The sequence below is a fragment of the Bolinopsis microptera genome, chromosome 8 (assembly GCF_026151205.1).
Source record: "Bolinopsis microptera isolate Bmic1 chromosome 8, MBARI_Bmic_1.0, whole genome shotgun sequence".
Lineage (NCBI taxonomy): Eukaryota > Metazoa > Ctenophora > Tentaculata > Lobata > Bolinopsidae > Bolinopsis > Bolinopsis microptera.
This window is the reverse complement of record NC_087079.1, coordinates 14,045,316-14,069,830: the sequence shown is the minus strand read 5'-3', so window position 1 is coordinate 14,069,830 and position 24,515 is coordinate 14,045,316. Positions and strand designations below refer to the sequence as shown.

General features: G+C 38.1%; 2 protein-coding genes across 5 annotated transcripts in view; one reads left to right on the top strand and one right to left on the bottom strand.

Moving 5' to 3' along the window:
- Window positions 1-24,515, top strand: part of LOC134819327 (eukaryotic translation initiation factor 2 subunit 2-like) — a 35,931-nt gene that overhangs the window by 2,927 nt on the left and 8,489 nt on the right. Inside the window, exons 2-10 of one of the 4 annotated variants that reach the window (XM_063829225.1) lie at window positions 3,980-4,012; window positions 4,325-4,408; window positions 4,599-4,694; window positions 6,058-6,163; window positions 8,946-9,085; window positions 10,732-10,880; window positions 11,150-11,292; window positions 11,484-11,680; window positions 11,860-11,954. The exons of 2 other annotated variants lie outside the window; for them this stretch is intronic. In XM_063829225.1, coding sequence (XP_063685295.1) covers window positions 3,995-4,012; window positions 4,325-4,408; window positions 4,599-4,694; window positions 6,058-6,163; window positions 8,946-9,085; window positions 10,732-10,880; window positions 11,150-11,292; window positions 11,484-11,659 — 912 coding nt within the window. In that variant the 5' untranslated portion in view covers window positions 3,980-3,994 and the 3' untranslated portion in view covers window positions 11,660-11,680; window positions 11,860-11,954. Of the gene's footprint in view, window positions 1-3,979; window positions 4,013-4,324; window positions 4,418-4,598; window positions 4,695-6,057; window positions 6,164-8,945; window positions 9,086-10,731; window positions 10,881-11,149; window positions 11,293-11,483; window positions 11,681-11,859; window positions 11,955-24,515 lie in introns of those variants that run through there. One more of the 4 variants, XM_063829224.1, reaches the window with a different exon arrangement.
- LOC134819325 (cyclin-dependent kinase 18-like) overlaps window positions 1-24,515 on the bottom strand; it is an 80,848-nt gene that overhangs the window by 48,865 nt on the left and 7,468 nt on the right. The window lies entirely within an intron of this gene.

Genomic DNA, 24,515 nt, shown 5'->3' with positions numbered 1-24,515 from the left:
CATTGATACCCCTTGATAATGAAGAAATTGTTGGTACCAATGCTGATAGAGCTGCACCTGATGTATCCTCACGAGGTCTCTGGAGCACATTTGAACGGACATTCTTTGATGTCTGTGTTACCCACCCCAACTCACCCACATATGACAAAAAAGATATGGAACAGATCTATAAAACTCATGAAATGAGGAAAATGAAAAAGTACAACAACAGAATCATCCAGGTGGAAAAAGGCACCTTTACTCCACTTATATACTCAACAAATGGCGGATGGGGTCCACAAGCCACAAGATACCACAAGAGACTCGCTGAAAAACTATCCCAGAAGAGAGGAGAAGACTATGCGGCTATTATGTGTTACATGCGCACCAGGATTAGATTCTCAATCCTCAGGAGCACCCTGATAGTGGTCAGGGGTGAGAGAGGGAGACGGCAATCGTATACATTGCCAGTCAGTGTAACTTCGTTTAACTTGATACCTGCCACCATGGACTATGAATGTTTCTAGACACTATCCTTTTGATATTGAGATATTGGTATTTCAGATCACGTGTACATCGTTCCTTTTTTTACGACACAGTAATTTATTGACACTCACAGCTATAATTTTAATCATTGAATCAGTATTTTTATCTGTGCTCTGCGAATGCATCACATGAATCAGTTTTTTAATCTATTAACTTATTACACATTTGTGCTCTGCTTTAGCATCACTTGACTATTTAAAAAAATTGTTTGTTCAGGCCATGACCTTATAGTCAGCCAATTGGCCATTGCTATATTATGTGTATATTGTTTGAATATTCTAATGCAAGGATGTGCAGACTGAGCCAGTTCTTCTTCCAGTTGATGGTCTAGAGTTACCAAGGGGAACAGTCCTAGGAGACCAAGCCAGGCTGGACATTTCTGCAAGATCGATTTGGAATGCTTCAGAGAGGGCATTTTTTGATGTAAGGGTATTTCATGCCCCAGCCCCCTCCAATGCATGCAAACCGATACCAGCAATGTACCTGTCCCATGAAAATGAGAAAAAGCAATGTTACAATGCAAGGGTTCTTGAAGTGGACAAAGGAAGCTTCACACCTTTAGTGTTCTCGACTTCTGGTGGAATGGGTGGTGAAGCTGAGAGACTGGTCAAGAAGCTGGCCAGTAAGATGGAGTACCACACTGGCCAGAGATACTCAGACGCCGTAGGATACATAAGAAAGCGCCTTCGCTTTGAAATTCTCAGAACAACAGTGATTTCTCTCCGTGGAGACAGAGGTGCGAGAAAAAACATTGTTGATATAAACAGTCTAGATCTTAACTTGGAGCCACAAGGCCAAGGGTAATTTTTAATTGTTAAGGGAATTTTTTGAATTGTTAAAGGGTTGATTTTATATAGGGTCATTGCTATATTATTATGTGTATATTGTTTGAATAATTTTATGTATAACTTCAAAAAAAAATATATACACATCTACTCCATTATAGGGGCAGGGATGAGGTTTACTTTTATTCTCCAAATAATTATCTCCTTCAATTCTACTTATCACCTTACTTAAATAAATTCTTTTTTAATGCAGTCCCTTTTAAAATATTCTAGATTTATCTTTAAATTATTTACACTATAAAAATGCTTAACATCCACTGGTATGGTATTCCAATAAGGTATAACTCTCGAAGGGAAAAGCTTTACGAAGATTCCTTAATTTAGAGTTTTTAATATTGTATATAATATAACCGATCTACTGACATTGAAAATATCTGAGCCATAATTTATTAAATTACCACTGTCTGTTTGATTTCCTCAAAAATTTTTTGGAATATGCTTTTGTCAGGGATTGAGTTTGGCGTGAAAAGTGGCATGCAACGTATGTCAAGGTTAGGGATGGGATCAGATTAGAGGGCTACATTTTCGAATTTTCGTTCAGGGCCAGCTAGAGAACGGGTTGAAAAAGTCACGTGACAGTCGAGTGTAAAGTGATTAATCATCATCCTACTTTTTCATTCTTTGGGGCTAAATTTGCTCCTTTTCGACATCAATTTAAATATTCGTAGGAATATTATTCTCATATTCCTACGAATGTCGCACAGGGTTCTCTGTTAGGAACACATTGAATCACTGTTTGTATCTATCACTAGCTTGCAAGACCCAACTGCTGCAGGGGTTATCTACCATCCCCCAAACGCATCACTTGAATTGTTCATCGAAGCATATGAACGATGAACGTATTCTGTCAGAACTGAATGGCAAAAAGTATATATTCTTGGTGATTTCAATGTCAACATTTTGAATGACCCATCATATCAGAGGACAAATTACAAGAAATAATATTCCACACAGCTTCATACGAACAATTTTAGTACCAGCTCACCAAATGCTTGGCTGTTCCAGGACTTGTATTGACAATATGCTAATCTAGAGAAGCTCTTGTCTTGAAATATAAAAAACGATATAGATAGGTTTCACCACAGCTGGGACACATTTGACTCTTTCATGCAGTAACTGCATGAAAGAGTCAAATGTGTCCCAGCTGTGGTGAACTGCATTGCAGTTATTTGAAGAAAAGATAATAATAATAATAATAACCGAGTTCAGATTTCGGTATCAGTAATAGGTGTTTGCTGAATTACTGTATAGTGTATTATACACTCTGTTGTCAGCTCTTGTGTGTCCCATTTCTTGCCATGCAAGCCGGGCCCTGTTTCTTGTTTATACAACAAATTATAATTGTGTAATAAACATTTATTGTAGCGTAGGATTGTTTGAATTTCTATTTGCTAATTCATATAATTTACACTTTATATAACGTTCACTTCTGCTTTAGAATTTTTATTTAAATTTTGAATTTGCGCTGATAAAAATGTATGATTGAGACGAATCTTCGATTAGTTCACTACTATATAGTAAAAAGCTTATTTTACATTTCGTTAGCATATCCAATATTCATGAGTTTAGTATCGGATGTTTAAGTTTAACTATGTTTATTATGATATTATTATTCATTGCAATATGGCAATAAAATTTAAATTTTGTTTTACTTAAAATTTTGTTTTACTTAATTGTTTTTCCCATTTTTCTTCCCTTGCATTGCAAGCCCTGTCTCTTGTAATAACAACCACTGTTGTAGATACACACAGTCTCTACGTCTTTATCCTCTGGTCCCTAGGGTCAGCTGACTCCGGGCCAGAAAAAAAATTACCAATCGCCTAGGTTTGATGCCTAGGCAGTCGAGACCTCTTATTGAGACCCGATATAGGATCCGATAATAATAATAATACCGATTGCCAAGGTTTGATGCCTAGGCAGTCAAGACCTCTTATTGAGACCCGATATAATAATAACTAGAAATTTATACATCGCCTTATAGCCAAAAAGAACTCAAAAAATCAAGATCAAAAGATTCGGTTCAAGCCATCTAAAGCGACTTATGAACATGTACATGAAAACTTAGAATTTTAATGAATATAGGCTCCTTATGAATGTAGGCTCCTTCCAATTATCCAAATTATGTGCGAAAAATTCTCATAATGTTTGTCCGCTAATGTCTCATAGAATCCAAAAAGGATCCCCACTATTATATACCAGGTATCTCGATGTATGGATCTGTTAGATCTAAAATGGGGAGTTATACATTTTGTAATGTCTCCTGGGTTGACTCAGCCAAATGATTGGAAAACCATGATTGAGGAAGGGCCCTACCAAAAGATCAAGAATCTTCTTAGGATACCCCTTCTGTACATCTACTGTAGACATAGTATTGTGTTAGGCCCTTAATGGGGTTTATGAGAAGCTTGGAATTTTATTTGAGAAGCTTAAGATACTTCGGCCGGGGTACCAGATTTAGAGTGGGTGAAAAGAAAATCGTCAAGTTCCATAGAAACTTTACAATTGTGAATCAAAGAATTAAAATAAAAATCCCCTAAATAACTTCTTATGAGGGTATTAATGTTAGGAATCAGATTGTATCTAAATTCTTATCAAACTATCTTCTATAGAGTACAGCCCTCAACATGACTGAAGACATGCTTGTGAGTACTAACTTGATTTATCGCATCATAAATCATTATATTTTTTCTCATAACTATACTCTAAAAGTTTATTTATTGTGGTACTCTTGCTAAGGTTTTAGATGTCACCTCGGCCTTGTTGTAAATGAGGTTACTCATTTAAAAAAAGTTATGGGCACTATGACCATTTTCATCATGGACCAAAATTTTTTTTTTTTTCGTTTGTATTTCCTATAGACAGATTCTACCTCAACAAATTTTATCTTTTTGGGGTACACAATTTAGAAGGTAAGATAGTAGGCAGTAGGCTAGACCTTCAAGTCTTTGTTCCAGGAGTTTGACCCAATGTTGAAGAAAAAGAAGAAGAAGAAATCGCCTGCTTTAGATGCACCTGCCACTGAGATTATCGATGACATGGTAAATTGGGTAAATTGAAACCATCAAAGCTTGAATGAAATACTAAGTTTTTAATTCCATGTGAAAATGCAAATGTGAGGTTAGAATGTTTAAATAATGGGTTACGAATTGTGTGATGTTTCATATCTCTTACAAAAAGCTCCTGGTAATAATCTATTAGTTATTAATTAATTAATTATTCCAATTACAGAAAAAGGAGACTGACGAACTCGCCAATGACATGGAAGATTTTTCGCTCGCAAAGAAGAAGAAGAAAAAGCCTGTGAACATTGACGAGTTGGACAATGTAAGTTTAATTGCTATCTTTTATCAAATAATTACATCTATAGTGCTCAAAACAATAGTTGGCACGTGGAATCTAAGAATTAACGTTGGTGGTAATGTCCAATTATAAGCTAGCAACTACATCACATGACCTGATTTCCTCCTACTGCAGTAAAGAAAGTCAAAGTTATTTTTTGCCTTGCACATTTTAGTAATGCCAGATTTGTTCTGACCTATTGTAACACTTGATTTCTCTTGGAGAATTTCTCTTTAGACTCTTAACTTGCGAACAAATTGAAGCAGCAAACTTTAGGCTAGAAACTTTATTGAATTGAAATAATCATTCCACGTAACAACGTCTTCTTCAGTTCTGTAATAAAATTGTTAAACATGTGTAAAAATTAACGACGGAAAGAAATTTAAAAAAATAACATTAAAACAAAAACAGAGAAATAAAATTTACGAAATATGACCCAAAAAATGTAATTGCAAAAAATGTCAAAACAACAAAAAATACGACAAGAAGAAATGTAAGCTAATACAACTAAATACTGTACTACTCAATATTTAGTTGTATTAGCTTACATTTCTTCTTGTCGTATTTTTTGTTGTTTTGACATTTTTTGCAATTACATTTTTTGGGTCATATTTCGTAAATTTTATTTCTCTGTTTTTGTTTTAATGTTATTTTTTTAAATTTCTTTCCGTCGTTAATTTTTACACATGTTTAACAATTTTATTACAGAACTGAAGAAGACGTTGTTACGTGGAATGATTATTTCAATTCAATAAAGTTTCTAGCCTAAAGTTTGCTGCTTCAATTTGTTCGCAAGTTAAGAGTCTAAAGAGAAATTCTCCAAGAGAAATCAAGTTTAAATGCGACTCATAAATATAGCCCCCTTGAACTATTGTAACACTGTGCTTTGCTTCTGACTGTACTTCAAAAATGAATGATACTCCCTGAATTCTTTGATAATTGTTATGAAAATAGCATCTACAGTACAATAGACCTGCGACATTTGAAATTTGGCTAATCTGGGTATTATCACAGAAATAGGCGAGCAGTGTTCACTTTATTATAATCAATTTTACACAGCATCAAACACAATGAAATCATTTGGTAATATAAAGAGACTTCTTCGAACTGTGAAGACACTCGAATCAGTTCTGTGAGCTATTAGCAGAGAACCCCACTAAGGCCTTATAAACTATATAATTTGTGTGATTTCATCAATTGGGGGCATGGGCATCGATGGCCATTGCTGTTTTTAAGGCTTTGCCCATTTATTCCTCAACTTTTAGTCAAAGGGGCATGCCAGAAATGGTAATTATAATAATGATTTCATACTAATAGGGCGTTTTTTACAACAATTTCATTTCTGCAGGACAAAGCGATGGAGGATGTGGGGGAATTTGATCCCTCGATGAAGAAGAAGAAGAAAAAGAAGAAGGAGTTCGTACCTGATGGTGAAATCGATAATGATATTGATGGTGAGAAATTTTAAAGTTATAAACAGTTAGTTCTTTCGGTTAACTCAATACTGTGACCTCCATTGAAATCGCAAGAATTCAGTTCGTGAAGGAACAACAAAAATATGTATGGGTCAAAGCCAATACGAGTTTGCCCGGGAATTCTGTATCGTCACTTTTGTGTCGAATATATATAATGACTAATGTACTTAAAATATTATTTATATGAATTGGGGGATCTCAAGCCCAGAAACAACGAGAAGTTTGGATTTGGGGATGGGGAAAATGGGGTTGAGGACCCCCCTCCGGCCCCCACCATGCAATGAACTGCAGTCATTCCAAAAGCGATCCATCCAAATCGGTGTAGCTCTGTAGTCTGTACTGTAGAAAGTATGAATTTTATTTGACAATGATGACAACGTTGTAAGTATTCCGATTCCCTAAACGACACTTTTTACCGCATCGAAAAGTATCAATCACAACCAAATTTATGAATAATCATAGAGTGAGTGTAAATGTGAGCTAGTTATGACTTATCATGAAGTATGGCAAAGCGTGTTGCTAACCTGTGCTTGCTCGCGCACGTGCAATCTGTTGCTACGCAACGACGCAGTTAATTATTATATTATTATTACTAGAAACCCGTGGTCGGGGTGGGGGGGGGGGCCAATGACTACTTTTGGGAACTTGGGGAATTACGTCAACGATTTTACCCCGAGTCCCCATGATTTTTAGTCCCCATTAGTCCCCAAAAGTCTCCATTAGTCCCCATTTAGATGATTTTTAGTCCCCATTAGTCCCCAAAAGTCTCCATTGGTAGTCATTGGCCCCCCCCCCCCCCCCGTGGTCACAGGGAGGAAGCTAATAGTATTTTTTGTTAGTAAGTTTAAATCGCGTCAAAAAATATCCTACACAACCGAAAATACAGCCAATTAAAATGTTGCTCGCACTAAACACAACGTAATATCAACAAAAACGATAAAAAATTACGTTTTAACAATATTTGCACGTGCACGTGCGTGTAACAACCCTCGTTACCATGGTTACTACGCAAGTTGTACTACGCAAGTTCATATTTTTCGTTTGTTTTGCACGTGGGCGGTCGTACATACAGACAACATCAGAAATAATTCTCTGAATTATAGTAGAGATTATTATTCTAGATAAAAGTTCTAAACAAGGGATAGTCTAATCTTTCTCTAAAACAAATAACATCAAAACTTCATTGTAATTTCTGCCAATATTTCTTATCATAAGCTAAATTACGGAGATAATACAGATCAAAAATATTATTCATAGAAAGATTTCTTTTACATAAATCACGCACAATCAGTGAGAATAGATTGCTTTGGGGTCTTCCTCTTTTCCCTGGTAAGTCCAGTGTATTGATGGCAAAAATGAGGGAAGAAAACGCTGGTCCATCAACAGGATCCCGCAACAGGACCCCGCAAATGGTTCAGCATTGCAGCGTTTATACAAATTTTGTTGGAGATGACTCCTGGGTACCTTATATTCAACATAGAGCGAAGATGTCCGCGGTGAACAACATCTAGTTTTTCAAGGAATATTTTGGGGACTGCCCAGCAGGATGAGTTGTACATAAGAACTGATACGACTAAAGCATTGTACAGTATTAGACGTTTGTTTAGAGGCAGTTTATCACTCCAGGCCTTCTTGTAGTTTTTGAAGGCAGCATATCCCAGGTTTATGCGACGCTGAATATCAGCTTTGCCTCACAAGACGGACCCTAGAGTGATACTTTTCCTCCATGCTTCATTCCCCGACAATAATTTTCCATCACTGTCAACTTCAACCGTACTAGCTAAATAAACATGATCATGAGTAAGTCCGTTTTGTCTTTATTGACAAAGAGGTTCCATTTCTCGAGTATAGCTGTTTCCTGGGGCAGGGGGCTGATTTAGCTCTCAAGTTGTCTTCCTCTTCATCATTGAAGTCGACATCATCAGCATATTCATGATCAAGTGGAAGGCCAGCAATATTTTTCGGGGGAATCGGCCTATCTAAACTAATTGTTACAGTCAATCTAAGTTCATTCAAAGCACCAGCTAAGACAAGGGATAAACAGTCACCTTGGAAAGCTCCAAGGAGATTTAAATACTCAACTGAAAGAACTCCATTGACCTTTATCCGTAGCTTCGTGTTGGACAACAACAACCGGGCAATCCTCAGCTCATCCTCAGTACAGCCACACAGTTTCAGGAGTTCGAGAATAGTAGTTCGTTTGATCGTGTCCAACCCACTAGACATGTCTTTAGTCTATACCCATAAGATGATACTCCCATTTCTTTCTTTGGACAACTAACAGTAGAACTCGCTGACATCATAAAATATGAGAACAGGCACTTGGGGGTTTCAAATGGTGAAAAATTGCGAAAAATTGTGAATGATTTTTATGGTGAATTGAGTATCCTAATTGTAAAATGTCACAATTTTTCATCATTTTACACCATTTTTCGATGAGTGTATTTGCCTTGGTGTTGAAATTCTAAAACAATATTTGGTTATTAAATCAGATTTTTAGGATGTGTTTCATTATATTTAAAGTAAATATAGGTTTTACAATTTAGGAACTTGATCCATCAAAACAATAAATCACAATTTTTCATCAAAATTAATCACTTCGGGTTGTATCTCCTGTAACAATTATTATTTGGTCTTATGTAATTGCTTAATTATAGAGCCATTATTCCATTTCGTGAATAAAATGTTCTCAAAGGTGCAAAAATGCGATTTAGTTTTGTTTAGAATGTGATCCCTCAATCTTTATCCCTTACACTTTCAGATTTCGGCGAGTTCGACATGTCAGTTAAAAAGAAGAAAAAGAAGAAGACCACAATTCTCGATGAAGAGCTTGGGGAAGATTCAGTAGACAATTGTGGTGATTCTTGGGGAAATTCGGAACGAGATTACAGTTACGAGGAGGTTAGTTCACGAGAGCTTCCTTAATTAACGGCCAGGTAGCGCAAACGGCCAGGTAGTAGGCTATCCACTCCGATAATTGTAACCGATAATTATCTCCGATAATTCGTTAAAAAAAGTTATCTGTTTATCTAGATAAAACATATTTTTATCGGTATAAAAATTCACTAGATATTACCGAAAATACTGCCACAATACCGTAAAATTGTAAAGAAATATTAGTATTTTTGCCTTCCCAAGTAATCCAAGAAACAGTCTCAAACGTCTTCTAGTATGATAGAAGAGGTAGTTTACTTAGATGTGAGCTTAAGAGGTTTATTTACATTTGTATACCTATGGAACTGTAGAACTGTATGAACTGTTGAAATCCAGAGAAGGTTATTGACATTGTTCTCTTGAGGGTGCTGGCGTTTTACCTTATAATCATTAATCATTCTGGAGACGGGAACGAGCATGTTACTGTTAACAAGAGTCAAAAATACCGGCAGAGCACTCAATTGAATTCCGTAAGTGTTCTGGGCGTGAAACATTGTCTTCAGGAGAAGGAATCTGTTGCTCCAAGTTATCAACAGGATAAGAAAACGGTTCACTGAATCACTTTAAATGCTTTACTGTTTCAAGGAAAATTGGTATTTGGTGCACTACTGTTCTCAGGAGAAGGAAACCCTTGGTCTACTGTTTTGAAGAGAACTGGTGCACTACTGTTCTCAGGAGAAGGAAACCAGTGGTCTACTGTTTTGAAGAGAACTGGTACACTACTGTTCTGAGGAGAAGAAAACCGTTGGTCTACTGTTTTGAAGAGAACTGGTACACTACTGTTCTTAGGAGAAGAATACCGTTGGTCTACTGTTTTTAACTTTTTAAGAAAACTGGTGCACTTCTGCTCCTCGGATAAGAAAACTGATGCTCTAATATTTTCAAAAGAAAGGAAGTGGTACTTTAGCAAAATTACTGGTAAACAGTAATAAAAGTCGAGAATTAGTTTTTGCGAAATTTGGAAAACATTTTGGCTTTGGCCTTCAGCAGAAAAATTATCGGTTTTATCGGTTTTATCTAGATAAACCCTAAATCTTTATCTGTTTATCTAGATAAAATATTTCATACCGATAATGGATAGCCTACCAGGTAGCGCAGTTGGTTAGAACGCCTGTCTTACAATCGTTAGGTTGCGAGTTCGAAACCCACTGACTGCCTGGTCGTGGGGTGAGCGTCGTCGACGTTCAGCTAAGGATCATGAGTGGTCTATGCAGCCCCCCGGTCTACTCAGCCGAATACTCGAGAAATCGAGTGTGAGGGTTAAATGAGGAGCTGCACATTGCAGCAAAGTCTCGGACGAAGAAAGTATGGTACACACTACCTTAACCGTCACTGGCCAAAAAGATCCTTCGGCTTCCTGTAATTGGCTGGTTGCACTTGTGTAACATTGTGGCTGTTGGAATACACCGAAGTAAAATAAGTGTCTAGATAAATAAAAATTATTCCTTAATTATTCCTTAATTATTCATTAATTATTCCTTAATTATTCCCCTTTTGAAAGTTTGTTAAATCGAAGATCCAATTTTTTCTTCTTGATTTCTACTATCATTTGTTTTATATTGAATCATTGAGCAATGTGAAATGTCATTGTAAACGATTCTCATTTTATTCAGTTATTGAAACGGGCTGTAGACATGATGAGGGACAAAAACCCTGACATGCAAGCCGGCGAGAAAAAGAAGTACGTTATGAAGCCGCCCCAAGTATTGAGACACGGCAGCAAGAAAACGTCCTTCGCTAATTTCTTAGAAATATGCAAAATGTGAGTAGGGGATGCCGTATTTTGATATATAATAAGTATATAATAATTTCAAACTTTCCCTGCTGTTTTATGCGCGCATTTAAATACGCGAACCTTCTGATGGAATTTATGTAACACGCGAAACGATTACTGCCATCAAACGCAAATAGATGTCACGTTGTCTTGACCTATTGGGTAACACGTACGTACGTTTTTGGAACACTCGAAAAGTTTGTCAAGAAAAGTTATTGGAAATGTAAGTTTGTGTTTCTAAAGTAAATCACCTCCAGGTTGCATAGGTCACCCAAACACGTCCAAGACTTTTTGATGGCTGAATTGGGTACGAGCGGTTCAGTTGACGGTTACAACCAGCTTTTAATAAAGGGTCGTTTTCAACAGAAAAATATAGAGGGTGTTTTAAAACGATATATCCGTAAGTATTGCACCTTACTATTTTGCCTTGTTTTCATCATTGTTATAAATTCTATTAATAAAAGGGTAAAGTTGCTTTCATTCCCCTTGGTATTTCATAACAAACTAGAGGATAAAATGATCCGATGTAGCGTTCACCGTATTTAATTAAAGGTTTGTATTTGATTTGAAAAAAAAAAACCCTTTTTTCAGGTGAATACGTTACGTGTCACACGTGTAGGTCGGCTGAAACACTTCTACAAAAAGAGGGTCGGTTACATTTCTTACAGTGCGAGTCCTGCGGCTCCAGATGTAGCGTCCAATCGATCAAAAGTGGCTTCCAAGCGGTCACTGGGAAACGTAAACAATTGCGTGACAAACAAGGTTGATGTGTCTTCTTCAATCTCGAGGTATGTAATGACTCTTGATTTCCCCGTTTAACCGACTTGCTTCTTGAATTGGGATGAGTTCTCTTTTCTCTGATGCCACACCATTTTTGTTGACGTTAATTTGGCCGTTTCTGAAATTACTTTTATCTATAATATACTGTGTATTATTCTGACAACAGTGTGAATTATCATCATTTCAGTTTCATCAGAGTGTGTGGGGCTGGCATTGACGATCACTTAATCCATTGTTTGTATAAACTTCCCAAGACACTGCTTAAGGGTCTGCTGTACTCTCCAAATTAAATTTTAAAATTGAAGGGGTTCTGAAAAAACTAACGAACTTTGATATTGTCTTGAGTAACAGAGATGTTTGATTCATGTCAATTGCCTTTTTATTTGATATCACTCGTCAACAGAAGGTGTTTTATTTTCGTTTCGTGTGTGAACTGTGACTATATACCCGAGATTATTCGTTTTGTACTGTTAGAAAATGTTCCGTATCTTGTTGTTAATTGTGCAGAATGATACGGTACGTGACTGTTTTGCACGTGCAGATTAGTTACCATGGCATTTTATGATATTGTTGGCCATATTCAAACCGCTTCATCATTTGAAGTGTAATGCTTCCTCGTTGTAGGTACTGAATCGCAATTTAACTTCCTACAAAAAGCAGCGTTACTCAAAAAAATGTCTGATCTTCTGAAGTCTCTTCGGCGGAAATTAACCCGCAGTCACAACAAAAAAGATGAAGATAATGAATTTAAAGTGTGCACCGAAAATCAGTGCGATTCAGGGTCTAAATCCCCTAAATCTGATCATGTGGACACATCCAAAGAAGATTCTTCTCCTGAAAGGTTGCCAAGGAAGAGTGTTGTGCAGAGGAAGGCGCTCAACCCATCTGTGATGAAGGAAGTGAAACCTAGAAAAGCCTCTACTTTCTCTGGAGAAGATCGTCTTATTAACACTGATAGATTAACTTCTCTCATTGTTCTCTGTAGTTGTTCGTGTGGTTTCAAGTACAGAGTACTAGGGGTCGTTCACATATTACGTAATCACTTTGCCGCCCCCCCCCCCCCCCCCCCCCCCCCATAATCAGTTTTACACAATTACTATTAGCAATTGTGTCAAAATTACACTAGCGTAATCATTTGAAAAACCCCTCCCCCTCTGCTGATTTCGTGATATGTGAACGACCCCTTACTAGAATTGTTAAGTGTGACACTTCAATGAATCGGTAAATTCATCAGGAACTTTCCCTTTGTTCTAGAAAGTTCTGGCTTTCATAAATGAAAATGCCCGTATCATGGCAGCGATCCGACAAACGTGACAGTTGGTAATGGTAATGGCTTATTTTCTTGTCACCTCTTTCCTTGGCGTGAACTGTGAGCACTTCTGCTGTTGCTTTCAGTTTCAATACCATTGTTATTCATTATTGTCTGTACTACCCAACGCGACTCTCGATTGCACCCTCAAGCGCAAATCAATCCTGACCACAGACCATAAATCACAATAACCAGTGATTGCACTCGACTCTACTATGCACTATGCGGATATTGTTGTTTTATGTACAATGTAGAGGCTTCCTTTCCTCTGAGAATAGATCTGATCTCTATGTAATGTAACTGTAGGGGCAAGACCTTGCTATCAATATTATGTTCGTCGTACGACGAATAGCTGATATTCGTATCTCTCCTTCACACTTAAGCTCTCCTATCCAGAACTGCTTGCTTAAAGTTAAACGAAGTTTGTGTCTGATATAGCTTATTGAGTTATTCTTTGTGCTGACAGTGACTGACAACCTAGTAAGCTAAGGCAGAAATCTTTTATCTCAAAAACTGTTTATATTAGGGACTTACCTGTATTCGGCTCAATCCAAGTCAAGCATATCAATCCATTGAGCATATCAAACTTTCGTTTTATTTGACGAATGATACTTAATAATAACGGGCGGTGCTCAGCCTGTCATTCCGCCGCGCCATATCTTCAATCTCAAATCTAAGGATCGACGGTACGAAATGACCCAGGCGAAGCGATAGGTCAGACCACCCCCTCCCCTACCCTGTCAGTGTCCGAATTTTCAAAACCACCCCGGACGTCCGAATTTCCAGCTATTCTTAAAAGTACAAATAAAACCAACTCAAATTCATTGTTAATAAAATGTGTAGTTACTTAAAATGTAAAATAGACAATAAAACATTTACTTTTAGTGTAGAACAAGTTTAGCACATTTACCATTTACATTTAAGTACTGGTTCAAAATACATTTACAAAATAAACTTACTGAGTAATTTTAATTAGTTGTTAGTAGTGAGATATAATGATCTCGCATGTTGATCATGATGATCAATAACATAATATTTGTATACCTAGTTCAGGTTGTAGGTTTATAATTGGAGTTGATTCACGATGTCAATCCTTCGCAGCTCGCCGATCTGCATACGAGAAGCATTATTGGATGCGCGCGCGCGACCCAGTAGTGCATCGCGCTACAATAATTGGAGGGCTTCGACGCGCCGCGCGAACTAGCATTCTTGCTTCGCATCGTCGATCGTTGTTTTTATCGCGCAAAATTTGAAGTTTTCAATTTTATAGTTTTTGGCGTGTTATGTATAATATTAATACTAAAAACCCTCTACTGGGAAGCTTTGTTCGAGGAAATTAAAAAAATCATTTATGAATTCAAATTTCTCTATTTCTAATCATTTAGCTCTAAGCTCTGTACTCAGTCAGTACTTACTTAACTGTAAAAAGTATGTATATTATTTGATAATGACTACAAAGTTGTATGTATTCAAATTCTCTAAACGATACTTTCTACTGCATCGAAAAACATCAATTTCACAACCAAAATTATGAAACAACGAATAGAGATTCGGCGGGACGGCGGAATGACAAGCTGACCGCGGCCCAGTAACCTGGGGACCTCAGGCTATTATGTTTATTGTTCATAAGAATCGAGATTCGGCGGAATGACAGGCTGAGCGCGGCCCAGTAATGACGTATCACTATCAGTATCAATGATAAAATATCAGTATTATAAGGCATGGCAACGCGTGAACGCGCGTTGCTAATCTGCTCTTGCATCTTGCTCGCGCACGAGTAATTCGATCTTGATGTTGCATGCCAAGCAACGACGCAGTTATAACGGTTAACTTAACCTTTGCTAAAATAATTGGAGGACTTCGACGCGCCGCGCGAACTAGCAACGATCTCGACGGATTGACATCGTCAATCAACTAAAATAACAACATTATTCTTGGAGGACTTCGACGCGCCGCGCGAACTAGCATTCTTGCTTCGCATCGGATGATAATTAATCACTCTACACTTGACTGTCACGTGACTTTTTCAACCCGTTCTCTAGCTGGTCCTGAACGACTATTCGAAACCTTAACCCTCTTATCTGATCCCAACCCTACTAACCCTAACCCAATCCTTAACAAAAGCATATGCTGAAACCCTAACCCTACGAAAAATTAGACTAACTTCCTTATACGGTCATATCACGTGATCGAGACAGTTTTTCGCCTATATCTCGTCAGAGGAGCATTTTAACCTTGTGTCATGGGGGGTGATTCGAAATCAGCGTCCGAAAATACATCGATAGAAGTTGGTTTCAACTGTCGGGCCCGGGGGCCATTTTAGAACAATCTCGAAGATCGACTGTAGAGTGATTTAGTACGCTCGCTTCGCATCGTCGATCGTTGCTCTGCTTCGCAGAGCAACGATCTCGATGGGTTGACATCGTCAACCAACATTATTCTAACGTTTATTTTAACTCACTTCCGACGTTAATTATACAAATATTTTGTTGTTATCTTTTGTTTACAACCCAGCTAAAAATTGCGAGGTTCCAATTAACGGGTGATACTCCATACGCGTAAAATATTTATTCCAAATATCAGGACCGCGGACCGTCGGGCGGCGCGCGTCCTAGTAGGTTATAAACATACAAATACAAGGTTCCAACTCCATTTACAAACTTAAATTGGTAACGGCAACGCCAGAGTGCAGAGGACGTCGGTTTTTGGTCAATTTTCAGTGTTTTAAAAAAATGTCCCGTTCGCGTTGCCGCGCGGGGGGATTTCGTCAAGTTTAAAATGTAATATATAGTTCCAAATTTGTTATACTTTTTTAGAATGATCAGTGAGTTTCGCCTAGGTGCCAAATTCGATGGTGCGCGGCTTTTGGAGCAAAATTAGGTGTAAAAGTCGCGTAATTTGACGAAATTCGTTGATTTTTGTCGTATTATTCTATCATGCATATCTTTGGTTCCTGAACATGAATCATACTGAAAATTTATCAGAATCTTCCAATCATACTTAACTTTGTCCTACGTTACCTGGGGACCTCTACTCAGGCTATCATGTTCATTAACATAGAATAGAGATTCGGCGGAATGACAGGCTGAGCGCGGCCCAGTGAATAATAGCCTGAGGTCCCCAGGTAACTTTTGGTACCAAATTTCAAAATCGGAGACAAAAAATCCGTGCCAACTCATGGCACTTATTAGTAATAGTATTACATATATAGACTTAATGCACTACTTACTATAACTATACTGGGCCGCGCCGCGCATCAAATAATTCTTCTTCGGTAGATCGGCGAAATGCACCACTGGGCCTCGCCGAGCTGCGAAGGATTGACATCGTGAATCAAATATAGACTATTCATGAACTTATCACTGTTTCAGCATTTAACCCATACGGTCAACAATTAAACTTTCAACTACAATTCAGAATCTATCAGTATATCAAAATAAATACGCAAATAAATTGACTGATTTGTAATTGATATGTTCGAAATCAACATTCGTTCCAAATTTGAGAGCCAGCCAACAAGTTTGTAGATAACTATATATTAATTATTATCAACCTCATTTCTTCATTTATCTTGTCATTATATCAGTCTGGGGTCCTCGAGTTATATCGACTCTTTGCCGAATATGTTGTATCTATATTGTATAAGCATTATAATTTATGAATAATACATCACTTATATAGTTATAATTATATACCCGCTTAAACATTATTACCTAATTGTTTTCTTACAGCTATTGACTGAAACTCACAGCACTATTGTTGTTCGCTAATCGCATTATACCAAGTACACTCGAGACTGAACAACTCATCTCATGTACACCACTTATGTATAACCACTCAGCTACTACTATACATAGAATTTATCAGTTATACATTAATTTTGTTTTCGTCTGCTTGCCGTGTATATTTCGACAGATTAGATCATAGCGCTGTCTGCAATGTTAGACCGCGGCCTTGCTTTTATATACAACATAATATAATAGTCCTGTGTAATTTTGCTGTGCCCTTTGTCTTGTTTTTACAGCGAAGCTGCTGACCGATTAGTAGACGCAGCCTTATCATATATCAGTATCAGATAACAGCACTACACATCGAATCTTTACACATCACAGCATTTCCAGTTATATCATATACATATAAATCTGATATAAATCTGCTCTATTGTATTTGTACATCTCGTGTACATTCCAGTACATTCCAGTACATTCGTGTACATTCCAGTTGCAGTACATTCCTCGAGTGGGACCAGTGAGAAAATGTACCCATACCATCACATTTCCTCATACAGCATTTCACAATATAATAAGAATGTAAATTACACCGCAAGTCTCCGATATATGTGTAGTTAACTAAGCACTGTAACCGTATTAAAATCCCTCCGCTCGCTGGCTTGGTGTAACAATAAACTATGTCGTTCTTTGCAGCTTTCTGTTTGTGTTTGAGCTCAGTTCCTCTGCGTGTACATAGTTTTTGTTTCTGCTTGTTAGTTTGTGATGGAATTCTAGATTGTTCTTCGTTACGATTTCGCTTAAATTTGATTACCACGGTGTCACGATTACAGCTGTAATTGTAATTCTTCGATATAAGTAATCCGATAAGGAGGTTCCGGCTAACGATTGAGGTCAGAGCTGTGATTCTAGCACGTCATCAAGTAGCTAAGAAGACATCTCGGCGAGTGTGCAGCGTGACCCTGTTAATGATATGATCACTCTGACACGGAAACACTCATAATTATATGCATTTCTAGACACAGGTGTTTGGCTCATTGTAACCCGTACTGCGCTGGTGTATATATATATTACACGTCAGTACGTGGTCACATGATCCACCTTACTTTTATACTTTCTCATTCTTTCTGCTCTTCATTTCTTAACATGACACCTTCGGTTTTTTCCTCATACGTCTCTCATGGTTTTATTTTCTTCATGCGTATCTCATAATTTATATCTTTTCCTCATTTATTCGCTTATGCCAAGGAGGGACAGTGTGATTTTTACGCATACATTTTCTTTCCGGATAAGGCCATGATTAGTGAATAAGTGATTAAACTCAATAATTAGTGATTTATACATCTCATTAACCCAACATTCTTGCCTTCTCGTTAATTGATTCATAATTCTTTTTACTTAGCACGTTTTCTAGTAGCGTAATAACATTACGAAGTTTAGAAATTAAATCCATACTACATTCGCATGCAAACTTTTATCCTGCGTGATTTGGCGGTCCTTTGATTCTTTAGCTTCATAAATTTGAGCTGGGTATCGATGTCAAGGCACACTTAATACCTGTATATTAAAGTCACTATAATTATATTTATGTCATTTGATTTGATGAGCTCTCGGACTTGTGCTATTCCTGTCATTTCTCTTCGTGGTCTGTGAAGTTCCTGTACCTTAAGCTGTGTTTTCATTTCAAATTACGATGCAGATCAAATATATAGAATTGTAGCACGATTTGTGCGTTTTCTGTGCCCTATAAACACTATTTTATGTTCATTTCACAACTGTCGATGTCTTAGTCTGGTACTTTATATCTCGCTACCCAACGCTGCCACCCTGAATTGAATATGTAATCAACGCTACTGCAGCTAACTTACCCTAATAAGCCCTTATAAGTTCTAACTAACTCTATAAGTGGTCAACAGAATTCAGAAGAATTTACAATTTTTCAGTGGTACTGGTAGCTAACTTATTGTAATGAATTGTTAGTGATACCTTACGAGACATATTTAAAAGGTACGATAGTCGGTGGTTTTCCGAGAAAACACTATATTTTCGGACTACCAAATTTAGGTCATCATCATTATTTTCCCCAAATAATTTCGGTCCCATATTTTCTTCCCAAATCATTTAGGTCACCGGAATTATGTCGAATATAAATATGTCTCGTAAGGTATATAATTATATATACTGCCACCTAATCTTAATTGTCATGCTCAACTATCGAGATGAATTGTTGGACTTCAAAGCTGTGATTGCATTTGCGGTAGCGTCCGTGTTCCAAGTTACATCGTTTCAAATCCAGAGACCTGTTTTTCTCTGATGAAGTATTATCCGGGTTGTTGTCTCTGTCAGATACAGTGAATTTGTATGCTTAAAATGTTTTTACATTTCTCGTTATTCCAGGCCTCGTGTAGCTAAGCCTTGATATATTGGCAAGTTGCCATTGTTAAACTAGATATTATGTTTTCTAATAATGGTCTAGTTCATTTTCATCAGAAAAAGGGTATTTATAACACCCGGCATTGCAGTGATCTGTTTTCAAAGGTGCACATTTCAACAGTAGGATGGTTTCACGATCTTGAACGAGAATTTCATTTCTCAACAATGGTTATTGATTGAATGTTATATGTATGATTATCATTTATCAAAATATAAATGTATGTAATATCGTATTGAGGCTCGTTCCATCCCATCGCGGGTTTATTACTTCATATCAGATAATTTGTGATAATGTCTGCATTATTATTAGTGAAATGCTAATCAATGAATTATTCATTATTTCCCGGGATATTCACTGAATCTTCCAAGAAATTTGTTGGTAAATCCTAATCAGGTCAATGACTGTTCACTGAATCTTCCGACCTTCCAAGAAATTTGTTGGTAAATCCTAATCAGGTCAATGGATGTATTGTTCTAGCCAGGAACATTATACGCTTAACAAGGACAGCGGGTTAGTATGTGTTATTTTGAATATACTACCAGCTGTGCCAGGTGCCTCCCTATTATAATTTCTAACTTCGTAATCTGTCGATGGGTGCACTTGACGCACGATTGACGCACGAATTGGAACCCTTTTAAAGCCTATTTAAAGTGCGGTTGACGTGCACCAGTTAAGCCACAATTTGAGCACAGTGCGTAGGTTGTAGGATGTGTTATTTTACAGATGTTAAGTTAAAGGAAATATTGAATACCTTACTAGGGAATATTATAGCGGGTTAATTTATGACTGGGAAAATTAATGACCGGGAAAAATATGGCAGAATGTTCCAAAACCCACCAAGCATCAAAATGTATTACTATTAGTTTACCTTACTCGGGAACATTATAGCGGGTTAATTTATGACTGGGAAAATTAATGACCGGGAAAAATATGGCGGAATTTTCCAAAACCCACCACTTTATCCCAGTCATAATATTCCCGAGTAAGGTAGCTCTTCTCAGCCCGCGCCTTACTGTAATGATTCCTCAAGAAAAAGAAGGTTCGAGAACCAAGAACTGTTTCATTGTGAAGTGGTATAGTGAAATCCTGATTTACCATAAACTTCGATATCCAACTTTACCCCGGATATGATATTAATAATAAATGTGTCTATTTTAAGCTTGCGATTCAACATGATCCATCACTGAACAGCTTTAAGTTTTAAACGATCAACCGTTTATAATCTAAACGGTTCCCTGGAATGAAGCTATCCAGTCTCGCTTATAGTTCACGTATCGACCGCTTACTTTAGATACCGCACGTCGATACCTCACTATCGATACCGCACGTCGATACCGCACGTCGATACCTCACTATCGATACCGCACGTCGATACCGCACGTCGATACCGCACGTCGATACCGCACGTCGATACCGCACGTCGATACCGCACGTCGATACCGCACGTCGATACCGCACGTCGATACCGCACGTCGATACCGCACGTCGATACCGCTCGTCGATACCGCACGTAAAAACGTGCGGTATTTTCGAATAGTTTGATATTTAGGCGAACATTTTGCGAATATTTGACATCTGTGTTAAGCTTACTGGAACTCGTTTCAAGTTTTAACATATTTTTGACAGTATTATATGAATATACAATATACATTATAGTAGTATACGTGTGAGTATATCTGTTATACTGTCCAAATAAATTAATCGTTGTCATATTCTTCAGAATGCTATATTCTTCATAATTTTACTTTTCATTGACTGTTCGTTGCGATTTGATAAACATTGATATATGATATTAAACAGATACACGTTAAATGGGCTGTTGGTAGTGTATTTGTTACTGATCAAGCTTAAGCTATTTGGTGGTACGTGTATTTGAGCCTCTAGTCTTTATCTTCGACATTCGTTGAATTTCAATGCTTACTGCTTCTGTTAAATAGTTTCCTGATATTTCCTCTCACTCATATCTGGAGACTGGATACAGTTGCCGCAATAGAACCTGCTCGCTGGATTGGAATGCTAACAAAGCAGCACCTATTATACTGCCCGGGTGGTCGGTAAATCTGATCACCGGCCGATAGAGGATCTATATAAAGCTTAGCTATTCCTAAGTAACTGGAAGCTGATATGGGACGAGGATACACTACCTGCCCAGTTCCCACAGCACATCTACAACACTGCGGAGAGACCCGACATTGTAGTATGGTCGGATAGTTTGAGAGAAGTAGTTCTGATTGAACTGACTTGTGGTGACGAGAGTAACTTCAGTGACCAAGTAGCACGTAAAGAAGCACGCTACAACAGAGAGCTGATTCCTGGCATCGACGGGTGCGGTTGGAAAGCTCTGCTCTTTACGGTAGAGATTGGGTGTAGGGGCTTCTGGCACCATACTGTACCAGCTCTATTCAACTACTTTGGATTGGCGAAGAGAACGAAGAATAAAGCCCTGAATGAGGCTGCTTTGGTCGCTCTTCGATGTTCCTATACAATCTGGTTAGCCCGCGACAACAAGAAATGGTCTACCTGCTACGACATCGCAAGGAGGCCAGAAGTCATAAACTGTGAAAGCTGAGTGTTGGGCCCATAAAACATGTTGAAAGCTGCAACCAGGATCACAAGTACTGGTGGAATACAGAATGACGTGCTAATCAGATTTATAGATGGAGTTGCTATCGAAAGATATAGAACTCAGATAAACATCTAACCTGTAATAGTTTATTGTTGATTTTTCTCAGTAAATGGCCTACAGATTCTCTCTGCTTCTGAAATCTGAGACCTGTTGTTATCTGAGATACAATTATTAGGATCCCTTGAACGATCTCTCTATTGGGGTCATCTGTCACTGATTGCTTCTCATAACTATCACCGGAATGATATACTGATAAATAATAGCCCTACTGTTGTTGCTGTTCTGCTTGCAAACTTGGGTGTTTCCCGTCTTATCAGTAGTCATGGCAGCTATAATGACACAGATTTATCAACGGAATATCACTGCGTCTTGAAATACTGGCCAACAACCCTGAGGAGTTCTCGGTTATGAGTTCTGATTGCAATCACGCCGAAGAGGCAGGACTTTTAGTTAAAATATTTGTATTACTGTATATTTCCACTTGGGTGTCGCCCCTGGTTTCAGCGACGGCCACTAAAATGAAGATTTATCCTCGGAACACTGCGTCCTGAAATGCTAGGAAATAAGTTTATAGTCATTTCCTTTCTGTGAGAATTTTACACTTTACAGTTTACACCTATGACGATCTTAAGAGAATATAAATCCCCCGAAAATTCTGATCTAGTTAGTCTGAGAATGAATCATAACTGTCAGGTCAATATTAAAGCCAGAGATCCGCAGACACTGCCAGCATATCGTCCAATGTTTTCAGTACCAAGAGCCGTCAATCTGCAACAAGGAGTTTCATAAGAAGTCTCCTTATCCTGAGCCACTAGGGCGTTTGTTGAAATGTCTAACCCTCTAGATCCTGAACACTGCCACCCTGAATATATAATCAACATTGAACTTTACTGCAGTATCTTACCCTAATAAGCCCTAATAAGTCCTAACTGACTCTGGTCAACAGAATTCAGAAGAATTTACAGTGGTAGCTAACTTGAGTATTTAATTTTATGACACCCTCCCTCTATATTGTTTGGTTACAAAGTTTAAAAGCCCGTTTTTCGTCTCCCCGATGCCACTAGAAATGTATAATCAATCTAAATTTTCCTGGCCAATCATCGAGATCAACTGCTGTACTTCAAAGCTGTGGAGGATGGAAAGGTGAGTTCCGTCCTCAGGAAAGTATCGCAGATAACTCACTGATACTCCCGGTCTCCCGTGGGCGCCACCCAGCTCGCACGTCGTGGACGTCCGGAGAAAGACTTCGCGGGCCATAGCTATGCGGTTGTTATAATACTTTTATAATTGCCAAGATGAAAGTGGTGCTAGATTGGAAGTGGTCGTAGAAACAACCACTTGCCGACCACTAACCCTAGGTGACCGTATAATGTCCAGCCGATACTAATTATGTGCTTGTGCAATACATTTAAAGGTCTGGGTTGGAAGGGAGTTTATTTTTTCCGTTAGCCGACCAGAGAACAGCTAATCAGACTTCATTATTGTCAGGGTTATTTTTTGGATTATTGTGTTCATTGGGGTTGACAGCTTTTTTTTTCATTCATACATATAAATTTCTGCTTTTCTGATAGTTGACTTAACGTGTAATATCGAGTGCAGATATTACACTTTTACATTCGTTGCTAAATTGTAGCTCTGTTATCGCTTTAGCTTATCTTTGTTTAAATGTTAATTAATATCCAACACGGCTTGTTTTAACCGTTACAGCCTCACCTTGTAATTTTTTTATCAAGACACTTATTTTACTTCGGTTTATTCCAACAGCCACATTGTTACACAAGTGCAACCAGCCAGTTGCAGGAAGCCGAAGGATTTATTTGGCCAGTGACGGTTAAGGTAGTGAGTACCATACTTTCTTCGCCCGAGACTTTGCTGCAATGTGCAGCTCCTCATTTAACCCTCACACCCAATTTCTCGAGTATTCGTCTGAGTTGACCGGGGGGCTGCATATAGACCACTCAGGATCCTTAGCTGAACGTCAACGACGCTTACCCCACGACCAGGCAGACAGTGGGATTCGAACTCGCAATCTCACGATTGCAAAGCTGGCGTACTAACCAACTGTGCTACCTGGCCTTATAAAATGCAAAGTGAATTACTTAATGAGATTGATGTGGTGTTGACGGATACGTTAGAATGGAGCAAAGATTTCAGAATGGAGTTGAAGAAACCTAATGTCAAAATCGGTGAGAATAACGGTGGGGACATTAACAAGTTGACTGCAGGCCTGATGTAGTCCGTTATCTAAATGATTCGTTTCAGATCAATGATACTTTTATAGACCATTGTCAAGAAATTTCGGAACGAGTAAATTTTAATTCAGAGCAATCTCATAAAGAGTCAGGAACAATTGATCAGTGTTCAGGCAGAGCTTTCGAACTGTAAGACTGAACAACTTGAAACATTAAAGAAAACCGTTAAGACATCTGTTTTTGACTCAGTTAAAACCGAATTTCAAACGTATAGCTCAATTTACAGCCAACTGAGCTGGTCATCAGCTCGGAAACGCTTAAAAGCGTAGTCAAACGTGTTGTTGAGGAAGAGGACCGCAGTCGCAACGTCGTTGTATTTGGTCTGTCCGAAGGGAGCGATAGCGAACTTGTTAACACAGTTAGCGAGGTTTTCCAAAACATTGGACAAAAACCGAAGATCGTTGAAGCGTGCAGAATTGGCAGGAAATCTAAGGACAATTCAGTTACCGCCCGGCCCGTTAAATTAAAAGTATCAACCTCAACTGTTGTTGATC